Source organism: Mastigoproctus giganteus, chromosome 11 (assembly GCF_048544385.1).
Source record: "Mastigoproctus giganteus isolate SK-2022 chromosome 11, ASM4854438v1, whole genome shotgun sequence".
Lineage (NCBI taxonomy): Eukaryota > Metazoa > Arthropoda > Arachnida > Uropygi > Thelyphonidae > Mastigoproctus > Mastigoproctus giganteus.
In genome coordinates, this window is record NC_143585.1 from 53146775 (window position 1) to 53169332 (window position 22558).

General features: G+C 39.1%; 1 protein-coding gene across 1 annotated transcript in view; it reads left to right on the forward strand.

Annotated features, from left to right (window-relative positions):
- LOC150078014 (sodium- and chloride-dependent betaine transporter-like) overlaps nucleotides 1–22558 on the forward strand; it is a 197310-nt gene that overhangs the window by 111674 nt on the left and 63078 nt on the right. The window contains exon 3 of the mRNA XM_090384430.1: nucleotides 7957–8113. Within this exon, the coding sequence (XP_090240556.1) occupies nucleotides 7957–8113 (157 nt within the window). The remainder of the gene's footprint in view (nucleotides 1–7956; nucleotides 8114–22558) is intronic.

Here is a 22558-nt window from a genome sequence, read left to right on the forward strand (position 1 = left end):
CCTCTTGCTCAGAATAATTGCCTGAGAGGGCATAAAGGGGCTCACATCTGGTGATTATGGGCTTGGCACACCCAGGGTCCTGAGCTGGATATCATCATTCTTCTCTTTCTTGGTGATTCCCTTCTCTCTCTCTCTCTCTCTCTCTCTCTCTCTCTCTCTCTCTCTCTCTCTCTCTCTCTCTCTCTCTCTCTCTCTCTCTCTCAGGGTAATTAAGATTTTTTTTTTTTTTTTTTGACTGGTGCAGCATAAGCCTCAGGCTTCCTTGCACCATATAGCTAATAATAAAAAAAAAAAAAAAAAAATTCAAATTGAGGAAAGACGGTTGTAGGATAGACGTGCAGAAGTTTGCCTTTAGCCAGCGGGTGGTTGATTGCTGGAACAAACTTCCATCTGTTGTAGAAGTTGATAGCTTAAATAGATTCAAGGCAGAACTTGACAAACATTTGGAGCGAGGGGGATGGGTGAAATAAGGGTTTTTTTTGGCTGATGCTATATAAGCTTGCTTTCTTGCATCATGTGCCCTTGCTAATGATTTTTCTGCCAACAGGATTTAAACTGCATTGATAATGCAGTTTAAATCCTGGTCTTAATTCTTAAGTTTAAATGGTCTTAATTCTCACAGTGAGTTTCTCTGATGTTGCACTACTTTCAAAAAAGCCTTGCCAAAAGTTTAATTCGCTATTTGTTTAAAAGACTGCTAGGACAGTGTTTCAGATTAACCGGTCCCTTATCAGATAGCCGTAATCTCTAATGACAACAAACAGACAAAACAAGTATCTTTAACTATATTACAACTTCTAAAACTAAACTTTTGTATACCACATGGCAACTCACAATAAACAACTTGTGTGTTGCCTCTACAGACCACTTGTTATCTGATCCGGGACAAGTTGTTCCTGAAACCGGCTGTTATAGCAGTGTCATCTTTTAAACAAATGGTTGATTAACCTTTTGGTGGAACCTTCAGTTTAAAAGTCAATATCAGGGTAATTAAGACCATTGAATTGCATTGTTTGTACGGTTTAAACTGTTTTTGTGTCCGCAAGATTTAACAGAAAAAATAGTACAGCAAGCATCTTATAATGAGAGGAATGACACCCCTTTTTTTTTTGCATAGATTCTTAAATGCAAATGTGATCATTGGCACAAGTACCGGATTGCTCTCATAATATTTCAGGCTTTTAAAAATGTTGATTTTTTGTAAAATGTGTTGAATTTTAAAGAATTCTGGATTATAAAGTGCCAGACTTTACATTCATTATATTTTAATTTACATTCTTTTCAAGATTTAATTATTGTAAAGATCTTATAGGTTATAATTTCCATATCCCATGTTTTATTTTAAATTTTCATTTCATTCACTGTTCTGCCTTATCATGTTTTCTTACATAACATGTTTTCTTTCTTTCTTCTTATGCTGCTGTATTATTTACTTATTTATGTATCTGACCCTTGATGTAAATACAACTAATTTTATTATGTAGTTTGTTAGATGTTGTAAACCCTTTTGTAAACCCTTCTGTAATGGATAGAAAGAAATTATGTGACCACTAACTGGTTGTCACCAGTTAATGATCATATAATTTTTTTGGCAAATACACGGATATTTATTTTTTTATTTTACAATACCAATCTTATCTTTCCAATTTCTCTTTAAATTTCCAACTTCCAGTTTCCGCAGATGTAGATGGAAATTGATTTCAATGGCCAATTAGTCACTAAATTAAAGGAAAATTTTTGAATTTTCAAAAACCAGGCATATGCAGGTTGACCTTGATCAGATCAACCTGCATATGCCTTGAAAACCATAACTTACAGAACTCAAGTCTCTCCTAATAAGAATATCCCTTTGTGCATTTACCAGTCTTGTTGCTTATCTCTGTATCTTTTTCAACAAGTCTGTACTTTCCTAAAATGAAGTTTTCAAGATGAAATATCTAACCATGGCTTAATCTGAGAGAATGTCTGTGACAACCTCAAGGACCAACATGTGTGTGTCGACCTCATGAGTTACCTCGGGAGGCAACTAGAGGGAGTAATACTCTTGATTTGATTATCAGTAGTGATTCTTCATGCATTAAAAATCTGCAGATAAAGGAACCACTAGGTGGCAGTGATCACAGTGTGCTTGCCGAAGTGGGATTTACTCAAAGTGGTACCTACCATCAGGAGGTAAAGGGAAGGGTTATTGCTTTCATAAAGGCGACTACGATGTCTGAGACAGTATTTAAATTCTATACAGTGAGACCAACTGATGATGTTACCAACAGCAAATTCAAAATGGGAAGCATTCAAAGAACTTATCTTGGAAGCTACTAGGCTTTACATACCAACTAAGAAATATTGTTCAAGGTTTAGGCCTAAATAGATGTTAGATGAACTAATGAGACATATGGCAGAGAAGAAAAATGCATGGCATACATATAAATTAACATGTGACACAGAAGCCTATGATAGATATAAGTTGATCTGTAACCAAGTTACAAAGGAGGTTAGGCAGGCGAAGGCAGATTATGAGAAATCTTTGGCAAGGGAAAGAAAAACAGCAAAGAAAAAATGCAAAGAAAAACAGCAAAGAGTTCTTTACTTATGTAAACTCTAGAAGGAAGGGGATGAATCAGATTGGTCCACTTGATATCGATGGGTCAACTGTTGATGATCCTGCTCAGGTAGCTAACAAACTAAATGATTTTGCATCGACATTCACACATGAGGAATTATTCAGCGAGGGGAATGCCAGAGGTGTATTCAACTCGGGCAGTAAGCTAGATAATCTTGTAATAACTGAGAGTAAAGTGGAGGAGAAATTGTTGAAGATAAACACAAGAAAGGCACCTGGGGTGCATGGGATCTATCCAATTATATTAAAGGAGGCAACAAAGGAAGTAAGCAAACCCTTAGCCATAATTATGAGAGCTTCCTTGGATTCAGGGGAGGTACCCACAGACTGTAGATGTGAAAATGTGACTCCAATTCACAAAGGAGGATAAAAGGTTGACACAAGTAATTATAGACCTATGAGTTTAACTTCTGTTCCAGGAAAATTACTGGAGGCACTGGTTAAAGAAGCACTACAGGATCATCTAGACAAGACTTCAGTTATAGCTCGGACACAGCATGGTTTTGTTAAGGGGAAGTCTTGCCTGACCAATCTGATTGGATACTATGATGCAGGGAATAACTTTGATATTATATACTTGGATCTTAGAAAGGCTTTTTATACTGCTGCACAAATTGGAGCAGTGTGGCATTGGAGGCAAATTGCTGCTATGGGTAAAGGGGTGGTTGAGGGGGAGAAGACAGAGTGGTAATCAATGGACACTGCTCATCGTGGACTAATATTTTTAGTGGAGTCCCTCAGGGTTCAGTGTTGGGTCCATTATTGTTTTCTGTATTTATAAATAATATTGATGATGGTATATCAAGCTTAATGTCCATGTTTGCAGATGATACAAAGGTTGGCAGGGTTGTTAAGAACACTACTGATGCTATGCTCCTGCAACAGGATCTGGAAAGGTTGAGCAGATGGGCTGAGAGGTGGCAAATGAAGTTTAACATTGACAAATGTAAAGTATTACATATGGGAAACAGCAACCTCAGAGCAATGTATCAACTCTGTGGTACTGCACTGACAGTGGTAGAGAATGAAAAGGACCTGGGGGTAATTGTGCAGACAGATATGAAGTTCTCTGAGCAGTGCAGACGGGTGCAAGAGTTGATAAGACACCATGAGCAACTCTTGCAGCCCGTCTGCACTGGAATGATACACAGGAATTTTTCTAGCACGGATAAGGAGGTGATTATTCCCTTGTATAAGGCAATGGTCAGGCCACACCTAGAGTACATACAGGTCTGGAAGCCTCATTTCCAGAAGGATGTAGAGCTGCTGGAACGAGTACAGAGAAGGGCAACAAGATTAGTAAATGGAACAAAGGGTTGCTCTTACAAACAAAGGCTTAAGTTTTGCAAATTACAGTGTTTGGAGACTAGGCACTGGCGAGGTGATCTGATAGAGGTGTATAAAGCCTTGAATGGTTTGAGCATGCTCAATGCTGATGGAATTCTTCCTCTTGCTCAGAATAATCACCTGAGAGGGCATAAATTCAAATTGAGGAAAGACAGATGTAGGATAGATTTGCAGAAATTTGCCTTTAGCCAGCGGATAGTTGGTTGGTAGAACAGACTTCCATCCCTTGTTGTGGAAATTGATAGCCTAAATAAATTTAAGGATCAGCTGGACAGGTATTTCGAATGAATGGAGGGGTAAAGTGGAAGTTTTTTTTTTTTTTTTTGGCTGATGCTGCATAAGCTTGCTTTCTTGCATCATATGCCTCTACTAATGCTAATGCTATGATAGATTAATCGCCTCTTTGTGTCTACTGGCAAAGTTCCTGTGTGCTCAACAGAACCCCCATGAGTTGTTCTAGCAGCCTACTTGTACTGCTTAGAAAATTTCATATCAGACTGTGTATTTAAACTCCCAAGACCTTTTTATTACTGCTGCAAAGATACATGACATTGCATTTTCCAGTGTTATAATGAACTGCCATTTTTGTAGCCCATCATTTAATGTAAACTTGGACATGAAATTTAAAATACTTAGAGGTGAATATTAATAAATATTAAAAACTGTAAGGAGCACAATACCAGGCTCTGTGGTACCACACTTATAACAGTCCATTAAGAGCAGTGGACATTTATGTCTACTCTGTGTCTTACTGCTTAACCACTCTTTTATCCATAATAGTAACTTGCCCCTGATGCCATATTGCTCCACTTTGTACAACATTCATTCATTCATGTAGAACTTAATGTAAGTATATGATGTCAAAATTATTCTTTTCATCCAGTTCCTTTGTAAGGATGATTGCATTGTAATTATCAGATTGGTTAGTCATGATCTCCCTTTAATAAATCCATAATGCAATTGACTTATAGCTCCATTCCTCTCCACATAATATTCTTTCATTTGTCTATTCCTTTCCTGTGTTATAACCATAATTGAGGACCCCATAAGGTTCCTTGCCTTCTGGAAACGAGTCAGTAATCGGGGAATCAATCTTGCACTCATTTCCATTAATGGAGTTAGTCTTGAAGGACTGTTTCAACAGAGCCCACACTAATCTTCGCCTCCTGGGACAATTCATGCACAGATATCCAGTGATCTTCCACAATTAACTACTCCACTTTTCTGATTGTGCTGTCATCAATGGCTGAATGGGGATGACCTGGAATGAGATCAGATTCTACCGATGTCCGACCACACCTAAACTGTCTATGCCAGTGCTTTACAATGCCATAGGATGGGGCATCATCCTTATATACTGCAGTCATCTCCTTGTGGATTTCTTTAGGAAATTTCCCCTTCAAAGAACAGATACTGGATTACAGCTGTGGCTTCAACTTTGTCCATGATGCTACTTTGTCACAAGTTCAGCTCTGTAAGAGAAAAACAAATTAAGACACGGGGCTGAAATTTTACACCTTTAGTACAGAGATATGTATGATGTAACACAACAAAATATCATGACTCTGCAATATGTTTTTTTTTTTTTTTTGATTTGGTAGTTGTTGGCGCATCGGCTTCTGTGGCCATATTGCACCTCCCAAGGTTTTTGCAGTACTTTGATCCAAGCCCGAGGCGGGAATCGAACCCGCGACCTTTTGGGTTGGCAGGCAGGTACTTTACCCACTCGGCTAGCCCGGTCGGCTCTGCAATATGTGGAAGTAGGTGAGGGTGATTCTTTATTGAACCACCCTCATATATCATTAAGTACTCTATGTATTTTTGGCCAAACTCCACTTCGGTACACCCTTCAAAATGGCGACGAGAAGCGAGGAAAAGCAGTGATTGACAAGTTGTGACTCCGCCCATTCACTTCGTTCCCCTCTTCATTTCAGGCAGATATAACAGGACACTACGTCATTGCAGCGTTTCATAGTCACATTTGCTATGTCATCGTTTCAGAGTCACATTTGCTTGCTGGGTTTGCTGGTTATGTTCGCTTGTTACCTCGTGTTGTCCTGAGTTAAAGAAAAGTGAAACTTGGAAATATTCATAAATTGTTCATATTTTTCCTTTAACATCTTTTTAATTACTGTAAGTGTCCAAAAATTAATATTGGGTTAGCTTGCCACTGGTTCCTCGTGTCGTTCTGAGTTTGTCGTGTATCCTGCCATTCTGCAGGTAAACTGTTTCGTGGTTTTTTTGCTACCACGAGCCCGCATGCCAGGACTGATGAGGTGAGTTTTCCTTTCCCATCTTTTTAACCTAGTATTGTGTCAGTGGTTACGTTCTTTAAAAAAAAAATTGTATTGGTGTATTGTGCATATACAAAGAGAAATTTTATTGTTAATTGCACTTTTAGTGTAGTGAAAAAAGGTTAGGTTTTTACGCAACTTCGGGAGGGATTCAAGCAAAAACTGGTCATTGGCCGCACGTGGTATTACTTTTTGTTTCTTGTTTTTAAAAAAAAATTGGTGTTTCGTGTTAATTTTTTTTCGTTTTAACTGTGCGATGTCATTATGTTACATGACAAAATGTCACATAACATAACATCTCACAGTTAAAACGAAGTTGCCATTAATTTTGAAATCAACGGCAACTTTTGTTGTTTTTCAGCTCCGAAATACTGTTATGTCACGTGACATCTGCCACGTGCAGTCATCGAGAAGAAGAGGGGGAACGCAGTGAGTGGGCAGAGTTATGAACCGTACATCACCTCTTTCCCCCTCTTCTTCTCAACCCCATTTTGTAAGGGCTACCATTCTCTGGAGTATTACCGTATTTTTATTTAACCTTTTCACAAATATAATAATTCACAAATTATTGCGGTAATACTCCAGAGAATGGTACCCCTGTCATTCTGAGTTATAGTATTCTTTCCAGATCTAGTTTTTACCACAATTGTGGTTACATTTCAAATTAAAGAATCATAAGAAATTACAGTATATTACACTGTGCTATACTGTGATGCAACATATTCAATAAACATATTCTTTATAATACAATGAAATAGTTTTAAAATATCCTACTCTACAAATTTATATACAATGGTGAGAAACTGAATGAAAATATATGAGAAACTGATTGAAAATCCACACTACTGATTAGCATAACTTAACACTCACTGCTCTGATTTAGTAGTTAAGTATCTACCAAACTGTAAAATAACTATAATATTATCTATAGTAATGTTTATATTAATTTCAGTATACCATTTTTATAATTTCACAAACAAACTGTAAGCAATATACTTGGGTTTTGGTGCCAAAATTACCACTAGCACAGCTGTTTATACAAAAGTATAACTTCTGAACTACCAGCTTGATTTAAAAACTATAAAAATACTGTGATCGGTCTGATAAAAACTATATGAAGCAGTAAAATTTAGAAAAAATAACTGAAAATTTTTTTAAAAAACATTTAGAACAAATAAATGAAAAAAAAATAAATAAAAAAGCACAGAAATTCCAAAACTCACTAGCTTATCTGGAGCTATTGAGCTTTTGCAAGCCATGTGGCCAGTTTCAGTTTCATCAGATTGCATTCTACTGATGCTAGACTTAATGAAATACTGAGATTAAAAAATATATATATATTTCATTTAGCAGTGAAAAAAGTGTTTTGCTGCTAAAACAATTGTGCTAAAACATTAGTGCTAGTATTTGCTGATTCAAATATGCAAAATATCATAGGCTGTAGTGGATGTGGCTTAATGTTTAATAATTGTTGAGACAATCAGTATTGTCTTCATTTGGCTATAACATGGAAAGTTCAAATCATAGAATACTGATATAAGCCACTCAAAATACTTGTGTCAGCTCACACATGGCTTGCAAGCTACTATGCTTTAGGAATTCTTGGCATAATAATGTCGTGAAAGTATTGGAATGGTATCATAATATATATGAGAAATTATTTAAAATTTATTCGCTCTATTTTGATGGATGCAGGTTGTTTCAGTCAAGAGGATTACAAAATGTGCAAAGAGCAAAGTGAAGAAAATGCGTTTGTCAACAGGACATGCTATAATTCTAGTTTTGCAATTATTTTTAACCTAACTGATGTTCCAGAAGAACACAGAATATCTCCAACTGAAGAATATTTCAAGTATGGAAAATGGTTTCTTTCCTTATACAATGTCAGATATTTAATTAATTTCTGAATTAAATTAATGATATACAAATAAAAATTGATAATGTACCAAACACTAGGCTTTGATCTCACAGGTTATGATTATCCGTTGCAAATTCTCTAGTGTTGCACTATTCACAAACAGCTCTTTCCTAGTTAGAAGTAAAGGGAGAAGGCTGATCATAAAATAGCTTCTCATGATGAATTAAATTTTTTTTAAGGTTAATGTTGGCTAATTATCATGCAAAATGGCCTCACAGTGTAGTTTTCTGTTGTCAAATTGCAAGTTTCACCCTGCATCAGTATGTATGCAGAAGTTTGTTAATCACTTGCACTGCTGCCAGTTCTCCAGATATGTGAACAGAGAATCTGTTCATAAATCTGGAGAACTTGCTTCTACAGGGATACACTTAAATAGAAAGGGAGCAAGAATATTTGCTGATGCTATCGAGGCAGTGTTAAGTGGGTTGGAAAACTGCTAGCTTAGGGGGATTCACAGACTAATAGATTAACAGTAGCCTCAGGCAGAGGTGGAAGTGATTCTTGCACTGCTTCTATTGGAATGAGCAGCAGCCCGGAAAGCAAGTTTCTGGGGATTTCAGGAAATGCTGGGAATCATGAAACAAGTAAATATATGGGCTGTGTTAGAGTAATTAAGAGTAAGAACAGGTTCATGTATACTTTCACAAACACCAATGCTAGGAGTTTAGTAAATAAATTTGATGAAATTGAAGTGCTGGTCAAGACATCAAAGGCAGTTACTGTTGGAATATCAGAGACGTAGTGTTACACAGATTTCAGAATTGGAATTTGGGGAGTACAATATGCAAGGAAAGGATAGGGTAGGGTTATACTGTTAGTTAAGAAGCACATAAAATGGCACCAGGGGTTTCCCCCATCTCCTGTCAGTAGTTACACTATTCTCACACTTTCTGTTCTGTGTCACAACTGCTGGAACTCCTGTCACTTACCAATGTCTTGGTAAGTGACAGGAGTTCCAGCAGTTGTGACACAGAACAGAAAGTGTGAGAATAGTGTATCTACTGAAAGACATATTTAAGAGAGTATGTTTGATAGTAAGTAGTGATGAGCACTACATACATAGGAATGATCATCCCCCCCCCCATGAGAAGCTTCTTCTCATGAGGGAGAAAAAATTTCCTCATTCATTTTAGCAGCATTTACAACGGCAAGAGGTATGACTTAGCTTCTGTTCTTCAAATGATGATGATGAGTGTTCTGCCTGAGGACATGCTCTTATTTCTGAGGTTTCACATAGTGTAGGTAGGCAGTGACTTCACATTGTGTTCTGTGTGTAGACTGGTTTGCTTGTTTGTGTGAAGGGAAAAACTCCAGAATAATTTGAGGAGAACCTTCGAACACAAATGAAAAGGCCATCAGAAATTCCTCTGGCCTAAAATGAGACTGGAATCCCAACCGTTCCAAATAAACAGGTACCAAGTGACTAAGCCACTGTACTAACACAGAAGTGTTAAAACATAAGCATAAACTATAATTGTCAATGCCAGCAGCAACATATACAGTTATAGCTAACATGCATTGACATGTAATAAAAAGCTTATTTTTTTATTCTTTAATAAGAATTATCAGCAAATGCTATAGTTATTGAAATATTTCTGATTTTTGCATATGTAGTGAGTATTATCCTTTTATATAATATTTATATTACCTTTGTATATAATATGAATATTATATATTTTCTTGTTTTATGAAAACCCCAAGCACAAGATATTAGAACCTATAGTACTTAGTACTGTGAATGGGTTGAAGGTTGAGAAGATGAAAGAAGATACTTCTTGACATTGGATTTGAATTTCTGTAGATTGTAATTTTCAGAAAATATGTAGGAAAGGAGGTTGTTCCAGAAAACAGAAGTTGAAGGATAAATGGATAAGATGAAAAGTTCGTTCTGTGAGTTTGAACTTGGACAGTAAAAGGATGTTGACTGGTTGTGGCACATGTTCAGACTGGTTTGAAAAAGAAAGTAGGAATTATAGAAGACAATTCAGAAGAACAGTGCCCATGGAAATATCTATAGAAAAGGCATGCAAAAGAAACAGAATGTCTGAGACAGAGAGTGGAGAGACGTTATAGATGGGTCATTAATTAATGTATGGAATACATTAATACGGCCCTCCTTTGAATGGAATCTAGAAGTCTGAGAGAGGTTTTGTGGAACGCCACTCTTACCATGGAATATTGTTCCCAGATGTGGGAACAGTATACCATGGTAGGGTGAATTTGTGATTTGTACAAAGTGAGCAGCTGTTTGGAAGAAAAGTGACACTAAGAGCAAAAGCAAAAACCCAGTTTTTAGATGCAGAGGAAGCAACATTTGTGATGTGCTTTTACCAGGAGAGAGAGAGAGAGAGAGAGAGAGAGAGACATTAGAAGTCAGGATAACCTCTAATAAAGATATGTGATCTTATCTAGAAATCTGAGCATTATCGAAGATAAGCATAGGAGCAAAAGAATTCTTTTCTGTGAGATATATGACAGGGCTGAGTTTTAGAAGGATTGAAATCAACTATGTTATCTACGACTCTGACCAGAGCAGCAAAGCAAAAGGCTCAAGCTAATGGGAGTGCTGTGGTTCAGGGAGAACTGAGGGGGGCAGTTGCCCTCAGAATCACAGCCTATTAAAATGCATTAATTGCTTGATGTTTATGGAGCAGTCAGGTACGGGACATGATACAGCCATGGGGATGTCTTTGTGTGTGCATGATTCAAGGAGTGTAAGGAAATCAGGCGACAACTCAGCATTGTTATGGGCCTACATGAGAGCTTGAAGGACAGGGTGGATGCCCTCGAAGCATTAAAAGTGAGGGGACCATCAAACTCTCAGCTGACCACACCAATGCCAGAGCTTGCACTTGGTCATCGTGCAACACAGCAGCAACCCCCAAGGCAGAATGCGCTGGTCCCAAAGGAACTAGTAGTTGTTGGTGACTCTATTGTCAGGGAAACAGGAAACATGCTTTGTAAAAAGGATAGGTGGAACAGGAACAGGGTATGTCTGCCGGGGGCAAAGGTTGATGACGTTGTAGAGTGGATATCATCTTTTAAGGGCACAAAAGGTGATATAGTTGTACACATTGGCACTAATGATATTAAGAGTAGGAGACCGGCGGAATTACTTAACAAGTACAGGTCACTGTTGAAAAAAAGCCGTGAATTAGGGTTGAATTTGAAAGTGTCTGCAATTCTGCCCAGACATGATAGGAGGGGAGTATATGATGAGAGCCCTGTCAATCAATTCGGCACTGGAAGGATTGTGCAGGGCTCAAGGGGTAGAATTTTTTTCAGCCTGGTCTGTACTTGTTAACAGGAGAGACTGCTTCTACAGGGATGGGATACACTTAAATAGAAAGGGTGCAAGAATGTTTGCTGATGCTATCTAGGCAGTGTTAGGTGGGTCAGAAAACTGCTAGATTGGGGGGATACAAGGACTAATAGATTAACAGTAGCCACTGGCAGAGGTGAAAGTGATTCTTGCACTGCTTCTATTGGAATGAGCCGGAGCTTGGAAAATAAGATGCAGGATAGTTCAGAGACTGCTGGGAATCATTGGGGTACAAATAAACACATAGGTTGTATTAGGGTAGTTAAGAAATAGAACAGGTCCATGTATAATTGCGTGTACACCAATGCTAGGAGTTTAGTAAATAAATTTGATGAATTTCAGGTATTGCTCAAAACATCAAAGGCAGATATTGTTGGGATATCAGAGACGTTGTATCACACAGATATAAGGAATGCAGAACTGGAATTTGGGGAGTACAATGTCTACAGAAAGGACAGACAGGGTAGGAAGGGAGGAGGGGTTATGTTATTAGTTAAGAAATGCATAAAATCCAACGAAGTGAAGCCAGTCGACATTGCCTGACAGTGCAATGTCGAGTCAGTTTGGTGTGACATAAGCATTGGGAGATCAAAATTGAGAGTAGGAGTGTGCTATAGGCCTAATGACTCTGATGAGTATAATAAGAAACTGCACGGGGAAATAGAGTGGGCCAGTAAATCAGAGAGTCTTACAATGGGTGATTTTAATTTTCCAGATATTGACTGGAATTTGGGGGCCGGTCACTCACACACTAGCAAAGCTTTTGTGGATTTATTGGATGATTGTTTTCTACATCAGCATGTTCGGGAGGCAACTAGAGAGAGCAATATTCTTGATTTGATTATCAGTAGTGATTCTTCATACATTAAGAATCTGCAGGTAAATGAACCACTAGGTGGCAGTGATCACAGTGTGCTGAAGTGGGATTTACTCAAAGAGGTAACTACCATTAGGGGTAAAGGGAAGGGTTATTGCTTTCGTAAAGGCAACTACGATGGTCTGAGACAGTATTTAAATTCTATACAGTGGGACCAACTGATGATGTTACCAACAGCAAATGCAAAATGGGAAGCATTCAAAGAACTTATCTTGGAAGCTACTAGGCTTTACATACCAACTAAGAAATATTGTTCAAGGTTTAGGCCTAAATGGATGTCAGATGAACTAATGAGACATATGGCAGAGAAGAAAAATGCATGGGATACAAATTAACACGTGACAGAGAAGCCTATGATAGATACAAGTTGATCTGTAACCAAGTTACAAAGGAGGTTAGGCAGGCAAAGGCAGATTATGAGAAATTTTTGGCAAGGGATGCAAAGCAAAACAGCAAAGAGTTCTTTACTTATGTAAACTCTAAGGAAGGCGATGAATCAGATTGGTCCACTTGTATCGATGGGTCAACTGTTGATGATCCTGCTCAGGTAGCTAACAAACTGAATGAATATTTTGCATCGACATTCACACATGAGGAGTTATTCAGCGAGGGGAATGCCAGAGGTGTATTCAACTCTGGCAGTAAGCTAGAGAATCTTGTAATAATTGTGAGTAAAGTGGAGGAGAAATTGTTGAAGATAAATACAAGAAAGGCACCTGGGGTGGATGGGATCTATCCAGTTATATTAAAGGAAGCAGCAAAGGAAGTAAGCAAACTCATAGCCATAATTATGAGAGCTTCCTTGGACTCAGGGGAAGTACCCATGGACTGGAGATGTGCAAATGTAACCCCAATTCACAAAGGAGGATCAAAGGGCGACACAAATAATTATAGACCTGTTAGTTTAACTTCTGTTCCTGGAAAATTAAGGGAGGCACTGGTTAAAGAAGCACTGCAGGATCATCTAGACAAGACTTCAGTCATAGCTCGGACACAGCATGGTTTTGTTAAGGGGAAGTCTTGCCTGACCAATTTGATTTGATACTATGATGCAGTCACAAAACAACTGGATGCAGGGAATAACTTTGATATTATATACTTGGATCTTAGAAAGGCTTTTGATACTGTTGCACATGGAAGGCTGCTGCACAAATTGGAGCAGTGTGGCATTGGAGGCAAATTGCTGCTATGGATAAAGGGGTGGTTGAGGGGGAGAAGACAGAGTGATGATCAATGGACAATGCTCATCGTGGGCTAGTGTTATTAGTGTAGTCCCTCGGGGTTCAGTTTTGGGTCCATTATTATTTTCTGTATTTTTAAATGATATCGATGATGGTATATCAAGTTTAATGTCCAAGTTTGCCGACAATACAAAGGTTGGCAGGGTTGTCAAGGACACTACTGACACTATGCTACTGCAACAGGATCTGGAAAGGTTGAGCAGATGGGCTTCGAGGTGGCAAATGAAGTTTAACATTGACAAATGTAAAGTACTACATATGGGAAACAGCAACCCCAGAGCAACGTATAAATTCTGTGGTACTACACTGACAGTGGTAGAGAATGAAAGGGACCTGGGGGTGGTTGTCCAGGGAGATATGAAGTTTTCTGAGCAGTGCAGACGGGCTGCAAGAGTAGCTCATGGTGTATTGTCGATGATATATAGGAATTTTTCTAGCAGGGATAAGGAGGTGATTATTCCATTGTATAAGGCAATGGTCAGACCACACCTAGAGTACTGTATACAAGTCTGGAGGCCTCATTTCAAGAAGGATGTAGAGATGCTGGAACGAGAACAGAGAAGGGCAACAAGATTAGTGAATGGAACAAAGGGTGCTCTTATGAAGAAAGGCTTAAGTTTTGCAAATTAGTGTCTGGAGACTAGGCACTTGCGAGGTGATCTGATAGAGGTGTATAAAGCCTTGAATGGTTTGAGCATGCTCAATGCTGATGGGATTCTTCCTCTTGCTCAGAATAATCACCTGAGAGGGCATAAATTCAAATTGAGAAAAGACAGATGTAGGATAGAAGTGAGGAAATTTTTGCCTTTAGCCAGCGGGTGGTTGGTTGGTGGAATAAACTTCCATCCCTTGTCGTGGAAGTTGATAGCCTAAATAAGTTTAAGGCTCAGCTGGACAGGTATTTCGAACCAACAGAGGGGTGAAGTGGAAGTGGTTATTTTTTATTTATTTATTTATTTATTATTTATTTATATTTTTTTTTGGCGGATGCTGCATAAGCTTGCTTTCTTGCATCTAATGCCTCTACTAATGCTAAAATGCTAATGCTAATCTTTGTCTCACTGGAGAATGACTTGGAGATTGGAGGAATTGGTAGGTGATATTCTAGAAGTTGAAGCTGTTTGTGCATGGCAAGGTTTCTCAAACTAGAAGGTAGAATTCAATGTGCTATCATCAACAAAAATATGGATAGAATTTCTGGTCAATGGAAGGTCATTAATATTAGCATTAGCATTAGCATTAGCATTAGTAGAGGCATTTGATGCAAGAAAGCAAGCTTATGCAGCATCAGCCAAAAAAAAAAAAAAAAAAAAAAAAAGTAACATAAATAAATAAAAATAACCACTTCCACTTCACCCCTCTGTTCGTTCGAAATACCTGTCCAGCTGAGCCTTAAACTTATTTAGGCTATCAACTTCCACGACAAGGGATGGAAGTCTGTTCCACCCACCAACCACCCGCTGGCTAAAGGCAAATTTCCGCACATCTATCCTACATCTGTCTTTCCTCAATTTGAATTTATGCCCTCTCAGGTGATTTTTCTGAGCTAGAGGAAGAATCCCATCAGCATTGAGCATGCTCAAACCATTCAAGGCTTTGTACACCTCTATCAGATCACCCCGCTGGTGCCTAGTTTCCAGACACTGTAATTTGCAAAACTTAAGCCTTTCTTCGTAAGAGAACCCCTTTGTCCCATTCATCAATCTAGTTGCCCTTCTCTGTACTCGTTCCAGCAGCTCTACATCCTTCCTGAAATGAGGCCTCCAGGCCTGTATACAGTACTCTAGGTGTGGCCTGACCATTGCCTTATACAAGGGAATAATCACCTCCTTATCCCTGCTAGAAAAATTTCTATATATCATTGACAATACACCATGAGCTACTCTTGCAGCTCGTCTGCACTGCTCAGAGAACTTCATATCTGCCTGCACCACCACCCCCAGGTCCCTTTCATTCTCTACCACTGTCAGTGTAGTACCACAGAGTTGATACGTTGCTCTGGGGTTGCTGTTTCCCATATGTAGTACTTTACATTTGTCAATGTTAAACTTCATTTGCCACCTCGAAGCCCATCTGCTCAACCTTTCCAAATCCTGTTGCAGCAGCATAGTGTCAGTAGTGTCCTTGACAACCCTGCCAACCTTTGTATCATCTGCAAACTTGGACATTAAGCCTGATATACCATCATCAATATCATTTATAAATACAGAAAACAATAAAGGCCCCAATACTGAACCCTGAGGGACTCCACTAATAACATTAGTCCACGATGAGCAGTGTCCATTGATTACCACTCTCTGTCTTCTCCCCCTCAACCACCCCTTTATCCATAGCAGCAACTTGCCTCCAATGCCACACTGCTCCAATTTGTGCAGCAGTCTTCCATGTGCAACAGTATCAAAAGCCTTTCTAAGATCCAAGTATATAATATCAAAGTTATTCCCTGCCTCCAGTTCTTTTGTGACTGCATCATAGTATCCAATCAAATTGGTCAGGCAAGACTTCCCCTTAACAAAACCATGCTGTGTCCTAGCTATAACTGAAGTCTTGTCTAGATGATCCTGCAGTGCTTCTTTCACCAGTGCCTCCATTAATTTTCCGGGAACAGAAGTTAAACTCACAGGTCTATAATTACTTGTGTCAGCCTTTGATCCCCCTTTGTGAATTGGGGTCACATTTGCACATCTCCAGTCAATGGGTACCTCCCCTGAGTCCAAGGAAGCTCTCATAATTATGGCTAAGGGTTTGCTTACCTCCTTTGCTGCCTCCTTTAATATAACTGGATAGATCCCATCCACCCCAGGTGCCTTTCTTGTGTTTATCTTCAACAATTTCTCCTCCACTTTGCTCTCAGTTATTACAAGATTCTCTAGCTTACTGCTAGAGTTGAATACACCTCTGGCATTCCCCTCGCTGAATAACTCCTCATGTGTGAATGTCGATGCAAAATATTCATTTAGTTTGTTAGCTACCCGAGCAGGGTCATCAACAGTTGACCCATCGATCTCAAGTGGACCAATCTGATTCATCCCCTTCCTTCTAGAGTTTACATAAGTAAAGAACTCTTTGCTGTTTTTCTTCGCATCCCTTGCCAAGGATCTCTCGTAATCTGCCTTCGCCTGCCTAACCTCCTTTGTAACTTGGTTACAGATCAACTTGTATCTATCATAGGCATCCGTGTCACGTGTTAATTTGTATGTATCCCATGCATTTTTCTTCTCTGCCATATGCCTCATTAGTTCATCTGACAACCATTTAGGCCTAAACCTTGAACAATATTTCTTAGTTGGTATGTAAAGCCTAGTAGCTTCCACGATAAGTTCCTTGAATGCTTCCCATTTTGAATTTGCTGTTGGCAATATCATCAGTTGATCCCACTGTATAGAATTTAAATACTGTCTCAGTCCATTGTAGTCGCCTTTACGAAAGCAATACCCCTTCCCTTTACCCCTAATGGTAGTTACCTCTTTGAGTAACTCCCACTTCAGCACACTGTGATCACTGCCACCAAGTGGTTCATTTATCTGCAGATTCTGAATGCATGAAGAATCACTACTGATAATCAAATCAAGAGTATTACTCCCTCTAGTTGCCTCCCGAACATGCTGATGTAGAAAACAATCATCCAATAAATCCACAAAAGCCTTGCTACTGTGTGAGTGACCAGCCCCCAAATTCCAGTCAATATCTGGGAAATTAAAATCCCCCATTATAAGACTCTCTGATTTACTGGCCCACTCTATTTCTCCGAACAGTTTCTTATTATACTCATCAGAGTCATTAGGCCTATAGCACACTCCTACTCTCAATTTTGATCTCCCAATGCTTATGTCACACCAAACTGACTCGACACTGCACTGTCCAGCGATGTCGACTGGCTTCACTTCCTTGGATTTTATGTGTTTCTTAATTAATAGCATAACCCCTCCTCCCTTCCTATCCTGTCTATCCTTTCTGTACACATTGTACTCCCCAAATTCCAGTTCTGCATTTCTTATATCTGTGTGACACCACATCTCTGAAATCCCCACAATATCTGCCTTTGATGTTTTGAGCAATACCTCAAATTCATCAAATTTATTTACTAAACTCCTAGCATTGGTGTACACACAAGTATACATGCACCTGTTCTTTTTCTTAGCTACCCTAACACAACCCATGTGTTTACTTGTACCCCAATGATTCCCAGCAGTCTCTGAAATATCCTGCATCTTATTTTCCAGGCTGCGGCTCATTCCAATAGAAGCAGTGCAAGAATCACTTTCACCTCTGCCAGTGGCTACTGTTAATCTATTAGTCCTTGTATCCCCCCAATCTAGCAGTTTTCCGACCCACCTAACATTGCCTCGATAGCATCAGCAAACATTCTTGCACCCTTTCTATTTAAGTGTATCCCATCCCTGTAGAAGCAGTCTCTCCTGTTAACAAGTACAGACCAGGCTGAAAAAAATTCTACCCCTTGAGCCCTGCACAATCTTTCCAGGGCCGAATTGATTGACAGGGCTCTCATCATATACTCCCTCCTATCGTGTCTGGGCAGAATTGCAGACACTAAAAGAGGAAAAGAGTGGGAGAAAGAACAGAACCTTGGTAACACCAGCATTAGTGGAGAAGTTAGAAGCCAGAGTGATAAGAGATAAAATTGGATACCCAATTACATAAAACAGTTGGCAAACCATAAGATGGAAGCTCATTTAGAAGACCTTTATGCAAAACACGATTGAAAGCCTTTAAAATGGCAAGGGTTTCTTGGGTTTCAGCAAACTTTGCCATTGAATTTGTCCATAGATGGGTAATATAAGCCCATATATCACCAGTGTATTGACACTGACAGAATGCATACTGGCAATCATTGATCAGATGAAGATTTCTAGATTATTTAGGTGTTCATAGTTAATTGATTTTTCCATTACTTTAGAAAGAGTAGAAGTAAAATGCAATGGGACGATAATTGGATGGAAGGGATTTGTCACCCTCTTTAGGAACCAGTTGGATACGAGAAATTTCCAAACAGAAAGGAAAACACTGGTGCAATAAGAAAGTGTAAAAAGGCAACAAAAACTGAAAAGGAGTAAGCCCAGGAGCAGGTTTTAAGAACAAGCGGAAAGTACCATCAAAATCTGGCACTTTCTAAGCATCAAGACTGTTCTAAATTCTTCTGACATCCTTTTTACAGAAGAAAACAGGAGGCATTGAATAGAGTTTACTGGGAATTGTAGGATGTGGTTTACCAAGATCATTAATATACAAGTTAGAAGAAAAGAAGGATGCTAGCAGATCCATCCTAGGTCTAGGTATTTAGAAGACCTTTATGCGAAACACGATTAAAAGCTTTTGAAATATCAAGAGCAACTTCTTCAGTTTCACCAAACTTTTCCATTGAATTTGTCCATAGATGGGTAACATAAGCCAATATATCACCAGTTGATTGACACTGACAGACAGGTGGGAAGGAGCAGCAGTGCGTAGCATACGCTTCTTGATTTAGACCGGGGTTCGAGCCCGTCACCACCAAATACGGAGGATGCGGAAAGGTCAGGGAATGACCACCGCATATCCCCGGAGCAATATGGCCTTAGTTGCTAATGCTCCTAAAAACCAAATAACAAACAACAAACAACAACATTGACAGAATCCATACTGGCAATCATTGATTAGATGAAGGTTTCTAGAGAGTTTTTGGAGTTCATGGTTAATTGATTTCTCTATTATTTTAGAAACAGTAGAAGTAAGTGCAGTGGAACAATAATTTAATGGGAGGGATTTGTCACTCTTTTTAGGAACTGGCTGGATATGAGCAGTTTCCAAGCATAACAGAAAACACTGGTGCAATAAGAAAGTGTAAACAGGTTATGCAGAAAAGGAATAAGTGCAGGATGTGTTTTGAGAATAAGTGGAGAAATTTCTCGTAATCTTTGCCAAAGGTTATGAGAAATTTTTGGCAAAGAATGCCTAAGAAAAACAGAAAGGATTTCTTTACTTATATAAACTCTAAAAGGAAGGGGATGAATCTGATTGGTCCACTTGATATCGATGTTTCGATTGTTGATGATCCTGCTCAGATAGCAAACAAACTGAATGAGTATTTTGCATCTACATTCACACATGTGGAGTTATTAAGGTTTGAAAATGCCAGAAGGTTATCAAATTGTAACAGGGTGCTTAATGATTTTGTAATAACTGAGAACAAAGTGGGGGTGAAATTGTTGAAGTTAAACATTAAAAAGGCACCTGGGGTGGATGGGATCTATTCAGTTATATTAAAGGAGACGGCAAAGGAAGTAAGCACACCCTTAGCCATAATTATGAGAGCATCCTTGGACTCAAGGGAGGTCTCCATGGACTGAAGATGTGCAGATGTGTCCCCAATTCACAAAGGGGGATCAAAGGGTGACACGAGTAATTACAGACCAGTTAGTTTAACTTCTGTTCCAGGTAAAATAATGGAGTCACTGGTTAAAGATGCATTGCAGGATCATTTAGACAAGACTTTTTTTTTTTTTTTTTTTTTTTATATAAACCCCAAACACGAGAGGTATTAGAACCTATAGTACTTAGTACCATGCTTGGGTTGGAGATTGAGAAGATGAAAGAAGATATTTGTTGACATTGGACTTGAAGTTCTGTACACTGTAATTTTCAGGAAATACGTATGAAGAAAGGTTGTTCCAGAAAACAGCAGTTGAATGAATAAATGAGGAAGATGAAAAGTTGGTGCTGCGAGTTTGAAGTTGGACAGTAAATGGATGTTGGCTGGTGGTGGCACGTGTTCGGACTGTTTTGAAAGAGAGAGTGGGAATTATAGAAGCCAATTCAGAAGAACAGTGCCTATGGAAGTATCTGTAGAAGAGGCATGCAGCAGAAACAGTACGCCTATGAGAAAGGGAATGGAGAGACTCTGTTAGAGATGAATCATTAATTAACCTAACTGCCCTCTTCTGAATGGAATCAAGAAGCCTGAGAGAGGTTTTGGGGGCACAACCCCAGATGTGGGAACAATATTCCATGGCAGGGCAGACTTGCGATTTATACAGAGTAAGCAGCTGTTTGGAAGAAAAGTAACGCCGAGAGCGAAAGAGAAAACCAAGTTTTTTTAGATGCAGAGGAAGCAATATTTGTAATGTGCTTGTGCCAAGAGAGATTAGAAGTCAGGGTAATCCCCAAAAGAGATATATCATTTTGCCTAGAAATCGGAGTGTCACTAAAGATAAGCATAGGAGCAGAAGAATTCTTTTTGCGAGATATAAGACAAGACTGAGTTTTGGAAGGGTTGAAATCAACTAAGCTGTCTTTGCCCCACTGGAGAATTACCTGAATATCTAAGGAATTGGTAGCAGATTTTCGAGAAGTTGAAGTTGATTGAGCAGGGCAAGGTTTCTCAAAATGGAAAGTGGAATGCAATGTGCTATCATCGGCAAAACTGTGGATAGGTGTCCAGTCAATGGAAGAAAGTCATTAATATACAAGGGGAAAAGAGTGGGAGAAAGAACTGAACCTTGGGGGACACCGGCATTAATGGAGAAGTTAGAAGACAGAGAGCGATCAGAGAGAAAACTGGATAACCAATTACTAAAAGCAGTTGGCAAACCATAAGATGAAAGCTTGTTTAGAAGACCTTTATGCCAAACACGATCGAAAGCCTTTGAGATGTCAACAGCAACCACTTGTGTTCCACCGAACCTTTCCATTGAATTAGTCCCTAAATGGGTAACATAAGCCAGAATATCACCAGTGGATCGTCACTCACGGAATCCATACTGGCGATCGTTGATCAGACGGAGGGTTTCTAGGTAGGTTAAGAGTTGGGGGTTAATTGATTTCTCCATTACTTTAGAAAGAGTAGAAGTAATTGCAATGGGATGATAATTGGATGGGAGGGATTTGTTACCCTTTTTAGGAACTGGCTGGATATTAGCAAATTTCCAAGCAGAAGGAAAAACACCTTTGGAATAAGAAAATGAAAAAAGGCGGCAAAGAATAGGAGTACATTCAAGAGCACAGGTTTTGAGAACAAGTAGAGAAATACCATCGGGACCTGGAGCTTCCTTAGCATCAAGAATCGTCAAAATCCTTCTGACATCCTTTTGACGGAAGATCACAGGAGGCATTGAATGGAGCATGTTGGGAATGGTGGGAGGTGTTTTACCAAGATCATTAATACATGAGTTGGAAGAAAAATGCGATGCTATCAGGTCAGCTTTATCCTTGGCTGAAGTGACAACAGAACCATCTGGTTTGGAGAGAGAGAGGTGGGAGCAGAGATGGACAAAAGTTGCGGCCAATAGCTTTGGCAAGAGCCAAATAACTGTTTTTAATAACTGCTTTACAATTGTTGCAAGCTTTGGTGTAGGCAGAAAATGAAACTGGAGAATTAGAAACAAGCCAATTACGATATGCAACATTCTTCTCTTGTGAACAGCCTTAGCACATTTATTGGAAAACCAAGGTTTATTTAAAGGAAGAGACTTTAAAGTGGAGTATGGGATAAATGATTCCATTCCTGCAAGAATAATTTCACTGACACGATCTGAGCAAACGTTGACATCAGAAGTTTTGAAACAGTAATCTGACCAAAGAAAAGAAGTCTCGCAGGTCATCCCATTTTGCATTCTTGTAAGGCCAAACAACACGAGGTTGGGAATAGCCATGAGATAAAGGTTCCATTGGAGAAGAGACAATCACCAAGTTGTGATATGAAGTGCCTAAAGGACCTCTCATTTCGACTGTGTACTTAGAAGGGTTGTTTGTGTGAAAAAGATCAAGCGTATTGGCTGTATGATTAGGATTGTCCTGTGTTCTTGTAGGTAAATGAAAAATCTGTGCAAGGTCATTAGTAATTGCAAAAGCCTCAGCATCTTGACCAGCTGGGTCGGTGTGACTAGAAAACGGAAGCCAGCTGGAGTTGTGAACATTAAAATCACCAAGGAAAATTACCTCAC